Source organism: Bombina bombina, chromosome 2 (assembly GCF_027579735.1).
Source record: "Bombina bombina isolate aBomBom1 chromosome 2, aBomBom1.pri, whole genome shotgun sequence".
Lineage (NCBI taxonomy): Eukaryota > Metazoa > Chordata > Amphibia > Anura > Bombinatoridae > Bombina > Bombina bombina.
Window position 1 is genome coordinate 62,246,360 of NC_069500.1, and position 12,604 is coordinate 62,258,963.

The 12,604-nt window shown below is 38.8% G+C and overlaps 1 protein-coding gene across 1 annotated transcript in view; it reads left to right on the plus strand.

The window, feature by feature from the left end:
* LOC128648424 (elongation factor 2) overlaps positions 1-12,604 on the plus strand; it is a 196,233-nt gene that overhangs the window by 138,013 nt on the left and 45,616 nt on the right. Inside the window, exons 10-11 of the mRNA XM_053701080.1 lie at positions 2,192-2,450; positions 9,173-9,280. Coding sequence (XP_053557055.1) covers positions 2,192-2,450; positions 9,173-9,280 — 367 coding nt within the window. The remainder of the gene's footprint in view (positions 1-2,191; positions 2,451-9,172; positions 9,281-12,604) is intronic.

Here is a 12,604-nt window from a genome sequence, read left to right on the forward strand (position 1 = left end):
CTACACAGTATTCAAGCTCATTTTTATCTGGCCTTTGAGTGGTAGTATAAAGATATACATAGTCTTTTCATACATATCCCTTGACAGCCCAACAATATTATTATAAAAAGTTAGTGTTCTAAGCACATTTTTGTAGTGTAGTGTTTAGTTGCGGATATATGCAATACTTATATATATATATATATATATATATAGTGTAATAGAACTGGATCCAACGGACGGCCTCCGTTGTCTAGTAAGATCCAAGAACAGCCGGCACACAGGAATTTTTCCAAAGATCCGATTTATTTGGTAAGTGAGAAAGTTTCTCACTTACCAAAAAAATCGGATCTTTGGAAAAATTCCTGTGTGCCGGCTGTTCTTGGATCTTACTAGACAACGGAGGCCGTCCGTTGGATCCAGTTCTATTACACTGAATGTACTTTTCTTTGCTGAGCACCAGGTGGATGCTAAATTGGCGAGTGCCGTTTCCCACAACCTACTTGTGTGTGTGTGTGTGTGTGTGTATATATATATATATATATATATATATATGTATATATATATATATATATATATATATATATATATATATATATATATAAATACTTTACTGTCCCTTTAAATCTAAATTTGCAGTGTTGTGTTGCTAATGTGGTTTGTTGACTTTAAGAACTATGGTACCAACATTAATGAAATTGACAGAGGTGCCAGCCTTATTTACAGACACTTTTATACAGTGATAGCCAATTTCCTTACAAAAGAGGACCACATATCAATATTTTATAAGGGTTGCGCATAAATTAATAGCTTTTAAATACAAAAATAATGATATATTTCTGAAGTGTGTCAAGAGTCACAGGAATAGATTCAGGTTAGAGGGTAAGCATTTCTACTACATAGTAGGAAGCCAACTTCTTTATTATGCAGAAAGAGAATTTGATCAAATAGTAATGTACAGCTGTCATCTTCTTTTGCTATATAAATGTAGTAAAATGTTTTTGTTTGGATTACTTAATGGCCTGTTAGCCAGCAAAGTCTTTTCTTCTTTAAAGAAACATGATAGCGAAATGTTGAAGCACTTGAATGCAGCGTAGCTGTAAAAAGCTGACTAGAAAATACCACCTGAACATTATATGTAATAAAGCAGAATATTTTATCTCAAAATTTCCTCAATTGGTATATCCCATTGTAAAGGGAGCTAGTCCCGAGACTTGCAAGGGAGCGTGCATCTGGCATGTGCACAGTCATGTTATTTCAGTGGAATCTCATGAGATCACAGTAAAGCAAAGCATGACCTCATCACTGCGATTGGCTTTTTTTTTTCTTCTCAAATTATAGCTGGACCGTAGCTGAAAATTAACAGTTCACTAAGCGCTTACTATTGTGAGATGAAGACATTCTGAGGTAAAATATATTCTTTTTTTTACATAGAGATGTTCAGGGGATATTTTCTTGTCCGCTTTTTACAGCTATGCTGCATCACTTTCAAGTCTATTAGCATATAAATATGATGTCCCTTTAAATATCATTCCCTTGGTGTTTCCATTTGTGTTAAGGGTTTCTTTGCTCTCATCAATTATGTATGTCTTCATATCAAATATTTTGTTGGCCTCTTTGTCCACTGTCCTGTGTGTTTTTGTCCACTTTCCTATGGTTTTTTGCTGGACTGGTGTGAACCAACATTTAAAATGGTGAAGATTAAAAGACTTGAAATTATCCTTTAAACACAAATCATTTCAGTAATGCCTTATTTTAAATCTCAATTTGATTAAAATATTAAAACAAACACTTTTTTACATATAACTCAGTGTATCAATTTAATTTATTATTCAATTTTTTTATTAAACGATTTTTATCATGAACACTTGTGTGTTTTGTCTGTCATCCTTTGTGTATCTGATTTCTAGTTTTCCCTTCTTTTCTCTCTGTTTTTCTTGGTCTTCTGCACTGTTGGAGAGGACCTTTCCGTTATCGACATTGAGCAATCTATCCATACAACGCATTTCTGCTCTAATTTAGTACTTTAGTACTGTTATTTTTCGGGAAGGTAGTCCTAACTATAATGTTGTACTGTTGATTACTTCCTATAGTGTGTGCCATTTTGTGCTCATACATACTAATATTTTTAAAGAATTCAGACCTGCTTGAGCTGTGTATTCTCTTGTCATCTTGGTTTATTTGTGTATCTTCTATTTTTTTATGTTGACAGAACAATTTTAATGATGGGTCGTTATGTTGAACCTATTGAGGATGTTCCTTGTGGCAACATAGTTGGTCTTGTTGGCGTTGACCAGTTCTTGGTGAAGACTGGTACAATCACCACATTTGAACATGCCCATAACATGAGAGTGATGAAGTTCAGTGTGAGCCCAGTGGTGCGTGTAGCAGTGGAAGCAAAAAACCCTGCTGACCTCCCAAAACTAGTAGAAGGATTAAAACGTCTGGCTAAGTCGGATCCTATGGTTCAGGTACACAAACACTGCAGGGGGATATGATCTGTGCTCTCCCAATAGGATAGTATTGTGTACTGTTATATGTTTATCAGAAGTCTGCTTCATTTGTTCTTCTTTATTTGCTAAGAAAATAAATGTGTGCCCTGAACCAGAGCTCTAAACAAAAAGCAATGAGAATAAATATAATTTTCTTCTTAAATAGAAAGAGTCCACAGCTGCATTCATTACTTTTGGGAATTAAGAACCTGGCCACCAGGAGGAGGCAAAGACAACCCAGCCAAAGGCTTAAATACTCCCCTCATCCCCCAGTCTTTCATTGCCTTTTGTCCCAGGAGGTTGGCAGAGAAGTGTCAGAATTTTTAATTTTTGTCTTTGTCTCTTATGGAGGGTAGTACTCTTCGGCATGGGACAGGAGTTTTAAGTAGTCCTGTCAGTCTCTCAGTGAGGGCTTGGATGAAAGTTAGAGTCCAGAGATGAAGGGAGTTTCTTTCTGCAAAACTATCCCAACTCATATTAACAGCTCCTCTAGCAATCAGCATTGTCTAACTTCGCTTTGCTGCCTGCTTTCTTCTCTCAAGTCCATGGCGGAGGCGATGCTACTATACGTCTCACTTGAAAGGCTGTGTTCCTGTTTTATGGCGTAGATTCCGTTAAGATCGTTTGATTTTACTTTATTCATCAATGTACTGTAATGTGAATGTTTTCCCGAGAGGCTACCACCTTGCGGGTCTAACTTATCATAAGGGTCTCAGTGAGTCTCTTTTAGTATCTTGGAATCGAGGGTTAATATCTCCTGAGGGGGGTTATTGAACAGGGGGGTTTATAATCATGTTTGTTATGTGATTCCACCTGCTTATGTGTGATCTTTACTGGGCTCGTGGTTTGGAACATTGAGGCCTTTGGAAGTGACACAGCCTTTTGGTTGGGCGTGCTTTTTTTGGACTGTACGGTTCACCTTGTGTTTGGGCGTGGTTACGTTTCTGTTTTTCCATTTCCGCATTCCCGACCGCGTGTCAAAGGAAATTTTCTAGTCCGCAGGGGTCTGGTCATAGGAGGTGGTGAGTGCCCCAGCCATTGGTGGTGTCAGGTGCCGTTTTTGTTTTTACTACTTTAGTCCATATTTAAATATCCTCTATCCAGTTATGGAGGATTCTGATGCTGAGACTGTGTTAATTTCAGATTCAGTTACGGAGGATTCTGATACTGAGACTATTTTGATTTCAGATTCTGTGTCCGTTGACGAATCCGAAGTGGCCTCGTTGACTCCTGCCAACCAGTTTTGTTCCATATGCCATTTCAGAGCGCCTGGTTCCTCGGGCTCGGGGAATCAAGGGACTGCTGAGCCATCAGCCTCTGGGTGTCCTGTCCTCTGAGAGGCGAGTTCCCTACCAAATCATACTTCTACACATGCGGGTAACCCAGTTTATGATTCCTCCATGCGGGGTGGCGTGTTCCCCCCCGGAGGTTGCAGCACGTTTTCGCTTCCACATAATGTTGGCGATTGTTCATCTGCAGATGTCCAGATGTTTATTTGAGAATGTGCTGGTGCCCTATTGTCCTGGGCCTTCCGCCTTGGGGAGGACCTCTACAGTTCCCCGCGGATGTAACTGTCCCTGAGTGTTGTGCCTTTCGTTACAGGATTGCGCGCCTTTGCGTGTTGCTCAGACATGTTTTTCAGTTATTGAATGACCCTATCGTTACCAGATTTTCAGTCGGATAATTTGAATGGTGCACCTCATTAGACGTGGGGGTGAAGTAATCTCCTGATTGTCATTTGTTTGAGATCTTTCCTAGTTTTGTAAGATAGGGCTCCGTTTGGCTGGTCCTGCGGGTAGGCCTGTGTCTTTTTTGGGTTGCCTTATATTTTATTTATATCCGATGGGATGTGTTTTATTTGTTTTTGTTTCCTTTTCTGGGATTAATACTCTTTATTACTTCTTCGGAAGTTGTTTTTGAACATGTTAGCCCTATGTTAAAAATGTCTGTTTTCTGGGGGGTTTTCCCATATGAGGGAGAATTTATGCAGCTTGACGGTTGGGACCCTAGGTGCAGACTGGTCCTGTCGGGTTCGTTCGGTCTTGCGGCTGTTCAGACACGTGGCGCTGTTCTGCTCGGCTGGTTCGGTAGAAGCGCTGAGTGCTCAGGTTACTAAGCATTCGAGAGGACTTGTGGGTCCGTTAGGTGGGAAGGATTGTTTCAGTCCTTATAGCCTTCAGTCATAGGCGACCAGGTAGGGGAGTTTTCCGCTGCATCACTCTATCTGACATCTGATTCCATCAGAACCTAGAGTTTTCCTCCCCATGTGGTGGAGGGTTGGAGGGCTTAATGCCCCTTACCGCAATGTGCGGTTTGGCCTTCGTTCTTAGGCCTCTAAATTTGTCCTTTTGGGCTTGATCCAACAGCTTGTACAGGATAGCTGTCTTGCATGCGGAAGGTTTGCAGTTTGAAACCTGTTGCAGCTCTTGACACCTTGCAGGTGTACTCGCATGCTGTTTGTAGTGTATCTATATGCATCTCTTACTCTTTGAAGTGTACTGTCTGTCTGAGTTATAAGGGACCTTTTTGGGTCTTCTTCCATTGTCTCCGGGTGAGTGGATCTCCTTTTAGGGATCTGTGTTTCCGAGTGATGGTTGTTCCCTGCGGGGACTTTGTTTAGCTCAGAGTTTTCCGGAGCTGGGTAGGCTTAGTACCTTTCTCTTCTTTGTGTCCTCTGCTTGTGCAGAGGTGATAGGGAGACTAGTCCTGCTAGTAGGATTTTTTTGACCTTGAGGCTTCCCTTGGTTGTCCTGAGGCTCTGAGAAGTATCTTCATAGGACTTCTAGCCTTGCTCCTTGGAGCGTTGGACTTTAGCTAGGGGTGGTTCCTTCCTTTGGTCGGGGCTTTCAAGTTCTTCTCGCTATCCGGATCCTCTGGATATGCATCCATACCCTTGTGTCTGGCTTTCTGGCCAGTTGGGGCGTTTAGTTCTAGGGTAAGATTTGCCTGAACTATTAGGTGCCCGGACCTGTTTTTCTTCCTGGGACTTCCGGTTGCTGAAGCTTCGCTTGGCCTTTTTCCTGACCCAGTCTTGGGTGGTTTTGGAATCCTAGGATCTCAGGGCTGGTCGGGTGTTCTACGGTAGTGGGAACTTGGGCTATGTCCTTGCTCCATCTACCTAACCTGGTCATGGTTGGCCAGGTTTTCAGAGTATTTTTTACTCTGTCACAGAATAGCCCATGTCATCTTTTGGTTAGCTGTGTGGCTTGAGCCACAGGGGTGGTTGGGTCATACCCAGCTGCTGGCGTTGGATGTCCAATTCTGGTGTGCCTTAGGGTTGCATTCCCCTAGTCTGCTTGCCAGTGTTTCTGTGGATTCCCTGCTTTACAGGCGAATGGGTTGGCTGTGCCTCTGCTTGGCAAGCTTCTTGTAGGGGGGTCCTTTTCTAGGACATCTGTGTTGGGAATTTCTCTTCCCATTAGCTGGTGACTTTCGGGCCTTGTGGACAGTTGTTGACCTTCCGGCATCATCCCTTTTCTTTAGGGGATCTTCTACCTATGGAGATAGAATCCTTGCTTGGGGCTTCTCCTGGATGGGAGGCGGATAGGTGGGATTGGTCCCCCTGGGGTCTTGCTGGCTCCAAGCAGACTTGTTGAGCCTTTATTTGATAGATCCTTTGGTCTATGGCCTTGTTGTCTGTTTCAGAGTCGGGTTGTACTTGTACTCTGTGGGGAGGGCTGTGCTATCCTTACGCTCGTTCCTGTACCTGTTCGGGATTCTTTTTTTCTCCTGTCTTTGATCCCTGAGGCTTGGTTGGTCCAGCTGGGTGTGGGTCTGCAGGTCAGGATGGCCGAGCGGTCTTAGGATCTGCGTTTGGATCACAGTCTCCTCTGGATGTGTGAGCTTGACTGAGTCTAACCTGTTAGCTTAGTCTGCTAGTTTATAAATTTTCATTTAAACTTGCTCCATTGATTTGAAGAGGGTTTACTCTTCCTTTGGGTTCTAAGGGTATACTTTCCTTCTTGGGGGGCCTCGATTGAGGTTTTGTGTTCCCCTTTTTAGGGACCTGTGTGTAGGTCCGGGACTTAGGTTGCCTGGTACGTGCCCTCTATCTGGGGGTTGCTTTTGTGGTCTGTTTCTTGCTTGACTGCTTCTTCCTCGCAAGTACCTTCTGTGTCGTGCTGTTATGGACTCTGTGTTCGCAAACTGGGGGTTTTTCACCTGGGTGTATTACACACTTTTTTCTTTGTCGAATGCTTTGATGGTCAGACACTCAGAGGACTTTTCCTCTTCAGTTGCATTCCGTGCTTGCAGGATGTTGGAGAGACGTCTGTTCTGTCTCTGTGCCCGGTCTTATCCCGGGTTTTGCTTGTTTAGGTGTGGCCTCCATTCTCTGTTTGGGCCCCTTTGGGTCTCTGTGAGCTGGGCTCACTCGTGGAGGTGTTCTTTTGTAGTAAGGGACCTTTCGGTTTCCTTGGTTCCCCTTTTGCCTTGTTCCCTTGGGGGTTTCGGCTGTGTCTCCTTCATTTGTGGAGATGAACGGTGGTGGACCGTTTGTTGGGCGAGTGTGTCTTCTGGAGAACTGTTGGCTCAGTCGAGTCCGTTTGCGGTCTCTGGTTTGGCTCTGGACTAACTGTAAGTCAGTGTCATTGGGGCTTTTCCTCTTAAAATTTTGTTGGCTTCGGACAAAGCGGGGTTTTTTATTGGGTAGAGGTTCAGGCCTGGTGCCCTCAGTATGGGGCGCCTATTGTACCCTCCCGTCTTGGCATTCATTATCCTCTATAGCTTGGGTATTGGTTTCCCAAAAGTAATGAATGCAGCTGTGGACTCTTTCCATTTAAGAAGAAAAACATAAATTATGCTTACCTGATAATTTCCTTTTCTTCTGATGGAAAGAGTTCACAGCTCCCCGTCCGTAATTTTATGGGGGGCGTCCTTATATTCTTCTGGCTCCGTTCACCCTGATATTTCTTCTACTGTTCCTTGTTCCTCGGCAGAATGACTGGGGGATGAGGGGAGTGGGAAGAGTATTTAAGCCTTTGGCTGGGTTGTCTTTGCCTCCTCCTGGTGGCCAGGTTCTTAATTCCCAAAATTAATTAATGCAGCTGTGGACTCTTTCCATCAGAAGAAAAAGAAATGATCAGGTAAGCATAATTTATGTTTTATAAACACTTTTGTGACATTGGCATTTTGGAAATGAAGCTGTTGCAATGATTGAAGAAAAGATGTTGTGTGTAATTAGTCTGTAAATAACTGAAACATTTGATTTGGCAGACATTACAACACCTTATGTTTAAAGCATCAGTGAAAGGGTTCATAGACTGTAAATACGACTGCTGTTGTTTTTTAAATTTCACAAAATGTTACTTTACATATAAATAGTAAATTAATTTACTTTTCCCACAAAATAATCTGCCAAATCAAGTCATTAATGATCTGATCTCTGGTTAATTGTATAAGCGCTAATTGCTACCGCAAGCTTGCGGTAGCAATAACCAGCTACTTCTAATGGCTGGTTAATTAAAAACACTTATTTCAATAAAAAAAATCATACTTTAATAAGAACTCCACTATTTGTCCTTCAGTTTAGCACTCAAGCGATAGCCAATATGAGTTTTTCAGCGCGACCCCATAGATGTCTATTATGTGAGGGATTAAGCGCACCTGGGCTGAGATCCAAATGTTGGCACGCCCTAGACTTTTGCTCAGACGCTAGTATATTACTTTCAATTTGTAATATAAGCACAAAAATAAAAGTGCTATTTATTTAACTCGAGAGATATTTTTGCTCTCCACTTGTAATCTGGGATTTAAGGTATCATTGAGATGTATTCTGAAATTGTTTCTAAAACTATTCATAGGTCAAATAAAAAAAATATTTTTTTTTATATATATATATATATATATATATATATATATATATATATATATATATATACCGGTATGTGTGTGTATGTGTGTATATATATATATATATATATATATATATATATATATATATATATATATATATATATATATATACACACACAAAGCCAACAGATGCACTTACAGGACTTCTTCAATTAATGTGTAAAAGATGTATTGACGTTTCGGGGAATAAACCATCCACTTCATAAAATGTACATATACTCTTTTATCACTTCTTTGTTTCTACATTATAAGTTTTCTACTTTTATAAGGCTGCTTTATAATATATGTAATAGTTTTCAATTGTTCCAATGCTTTTTCACCTTTTGTCTATAATTATATTTTAAATTATTTCCATCTATTTATGTTGATGGAACAGTGTTCATCCTTCCTGGTGATTGCTGATGGAACATCTTTTTTTGCCGCCATTTGTAAAAGACTGTAATGTTACATAGAATATTAGAAGAACAATACTATTTTTCCCTATTGAGTCACAAGGGTTTGATCATTTGAGACATGACTTTTCAGAACGAGGCATATCATACGTCTTTGATTTAGCTCCTTCTCATTGGTTGACTATAAGTCAGATTGCCTTGCTATGGAAGTGATGTCACAGGACATAGGTGTCACATGCTTGAGTACTTTTTCTCCATTTAAGGATTCTGCTGTCACTAACAAAATGCCAAAAAAATGAAATAATTCTTGTGGTGTTTATGGTTAAATGTGGTCATTTATCGCGCAATATTATTATTAATATGATCAGAAACTTCCAGCTAGATGAGCCATAAATGTATTGTTGCCTTTGTCCAAGGGGAGATTTATATTGATCTTTCTTTTTATTAACCATACAGTGTATAATTGAGGAATCAGGAGAGCACATCATTGCTGGAGCTGGAGAACTACATCTAGAAATCTGTCTAAAGGACCTTGAAGAAGATCACGCCTGTATTCCAATAAGGGTAACAACATGCTTGCGAATACTACATGTTATCAACTGAAAAGGATTTCATATACCAGGTTCTTGTAAAATGGAATAGTTTTTTGATGAATAAACAAATACTAGCGTAGAATAAGCACTTTAAACAAATACTAGCGTAGAATAAGCACTTTAGACAAATACTAGCGTAGAATAAGCACTTTAAACAAATACTAGCGTAGAATAAGCACTTTAAACAAATACTAGCGTAGAATAAGCACTTTAGACAAATACTAGCGTAGAATAAGCACTTTAGACAAATACTAGCGTAGAATAAGCACTTTAGACAAATACTAGCGTAGAATAAGCACTTTAGACAAATACTAGCGTAGAATAAGCACTTTAAACAAATCGGTTATATGTGTTGCAACTCTCTGTGACAACCAGACTAGCTTGTTCAATGGCGCTTGCAACTTTTACTGTTTCTTGTATATGTTTTCTTGCTTGGTAAAAAATGAACAATAGTTGATAATATTTAAGGGACACTAAAGTCAAAATTAACGTTTTGTGATTTGGAGCATATGATTTAAAAAGGCTTTCAATATACTCTCCAAAATGTGTACAATCTTTTTATATTGTGTATTTGTCAGTTATTCCATTCTGCTGTATTTAATGGTCCTGTAAAGTTTAATTTGGGATATTTGGAATTAACATTAACATAATATATGTATACACAAACAAGGGTGATACAGGCCTTTTGTAATTTTCATAGACATATACAAAACATGGAAATGGACTGCACTCTCAAACTGGATTGGGTATACATCTCATGTCACAGACAGCTGTTTAGCTCCCAGCAACTCAGGCAGTTAACCCCAGACCAGCCTGGGTGCAAAGCCCATAGGGAAAACATTACACAACAAATATATTAACACTAAACAATCCGTCACCCAGCTAGAGTAAAAGGTAAATGGAAGAGTTTGTTACAGCACATAACCCATACCATTACCATTACCATGTTTTGGGTATGTGTGTGACTTCGGTGATATGCAAGAGGAAACGTGTTTGCATGTGGCAGTTTGCCGCAGGACGGACATATGTACAAGAATATGTGAAAAAATTGGAGCGAAGATGAGGCGCTAAAGCAAGCACTAGGAGTTAATGATCTATGGAGAAATGTATAGGGTGTACCTTACCTTTAAATATTAAAGGTGTATTTATCTGTATATTAGTTTCAGCAGTAACAATTCGGTATTTCTGCAATTTTATGCTCACTAGAATCAGATAGAATAGAAGATGTATTCATACATATAGAAAATGAACTTGGTAGATTGAAAAAGTGTTTTACATCAATTTATTGCACCACATTAAAAATCATCTCCAACAGTAGTATAAAGTTAATATGGAAAACTTCCTTCATAAAAATTTATACTGAAAAATAATAGAAATTAGTGTTGCAACACTAAAACAGAGCTCTATAAAAAAAATGGCTTTCCTAAAACCAAGCCGGCATATAATTCAAGAGTAACAATAAAAATTTCAAAGTAAAAACTTCCCACTTAAATGTGTTATGGGCTCTATTTGGGTTCTGTGTATATGCACATTTAAAAATCGTTACTTTAAGCGTATTTGAAATCCAGACTCTGTATATTTAATTATAGCAATCTCTCTTTGCTTGTAATTTTAGCAATGTCTCCGATTAGAACGGTGTCTTTCTTTATTGGATGCCAATTGTAACCACAAAATTACGATGCGTATTAGTATCTGATGCTTGCTAGTATAGTATGTTGTATACATATATAGCTATAGATAGTTCAAAAAAAGTATGTTCTCTAATATTTAGAAATGTTTGTTTAGGTGTATCAAATTAAGCCAGACCGTATTGGACCGGTTCTCGATAAACTTGCCTTATCGCAGAAAGTATCACTATTAATTTTATCACGTTATATCACAATGATTCACGAATAAGGAATCTTAGTTAAAGGATTACTTTCTGTTATAATTTTTAAGCTAAACAACTAACATATTAAAGTTAATAAACATTAATTAAAACCTACTGACCTATATTTTCTCCAAAACGAAGTTTCATAACGTTCTAAAAGTTATATCTTTTATTCGCCGATGATGTCACGTTATCCTGCCCACTATTTTCAGCACTGCATGTTCAAAATACTTAAACCAATAACTTTGTGTTTAAAGCGCCATTTTGAAACCTAGGTATTGTAAACGGATTGGTACAGAGCAAAGCCACTGAGTGGGTTTGGAAAACAATTAAATTTGCAGGCAAGATTTCTGATATACGGTAGAGATATGTTAATGAAATGCTATTGATAAAAAGTGTATTTGGGGTTGTTAGTTAGTAACAGGCATAGAAAATATTTACTTACAGTGGCCCTTTAAGATGAGATATCTGAGCACTTAGCGAGAATTGTGAGAAAGTGAATATGATCGCAAATAATTCACAAAAAGTATATTAAGTATATCAAACTCTCTCTGTAATACATAATGGTAGATTTCAAGGGTTCTGAAACAATTATTAAAATACAATCAAAAGATTGGGAAACATCCTGAAAACAATAATATAGTGTTAATTCTGTCCTAAGAAAATATTTAGAATTTAATAAACAATAAAATATTGACTAAGTAGTTATCATTCATGACATCTAATCATATGTACCAAAACCTTAATTTATCAGTATATATAATATATAGGTAAAAATTGAAAAATTCCAAATTCTAGTACTACGTAAATTTAATCAAAACAGGTTGGAACACAGAAAATACATGATTATGATCACATAAACTTAAGTTTTGAAACTTTACGTTTTTTAGATTTTACATAAAATCAAATAAACCACCTTAAACAACATGTACACTACTAAGAGAACAAACTAACGAATCAACGTTTAGATTGCAATCTAAGTGAGCAAGATAATGACTGTGGTTCTGTCCCCTCTCTTTCCATTGGTCTAAAACCGGCAAGGAAGCGGAGAAATGAGCCAATAAATATTTGAGACAAAGGCACGCCCGCACCCTTTGACAAAGCCAGGTTACTGGCGAAACATGTTAGGGGATGGTGTTGTCTTGTAAATTTTAGCTCGTCTGTTGTTAGAGATTAAAGGGGCTGTGGGGTTTATTATATAATTTAAAAAACTATCACGGCATATTGCCATCCCCTCAACCTCAGTACTTATATTCACTTCACTAGCGGTAACAAGCTATGATCCTTAGCGGTAACTTTTCCTAGGTATTAACAGGTAATCTCCAACATAAGAATCTAGAAGATAACTTTGTTAACAGTCTATACTGCCCACAAGGTACAGGCTGGTAACCACCTGAGAGAACCAGTGTCTGTAACCTATCATAA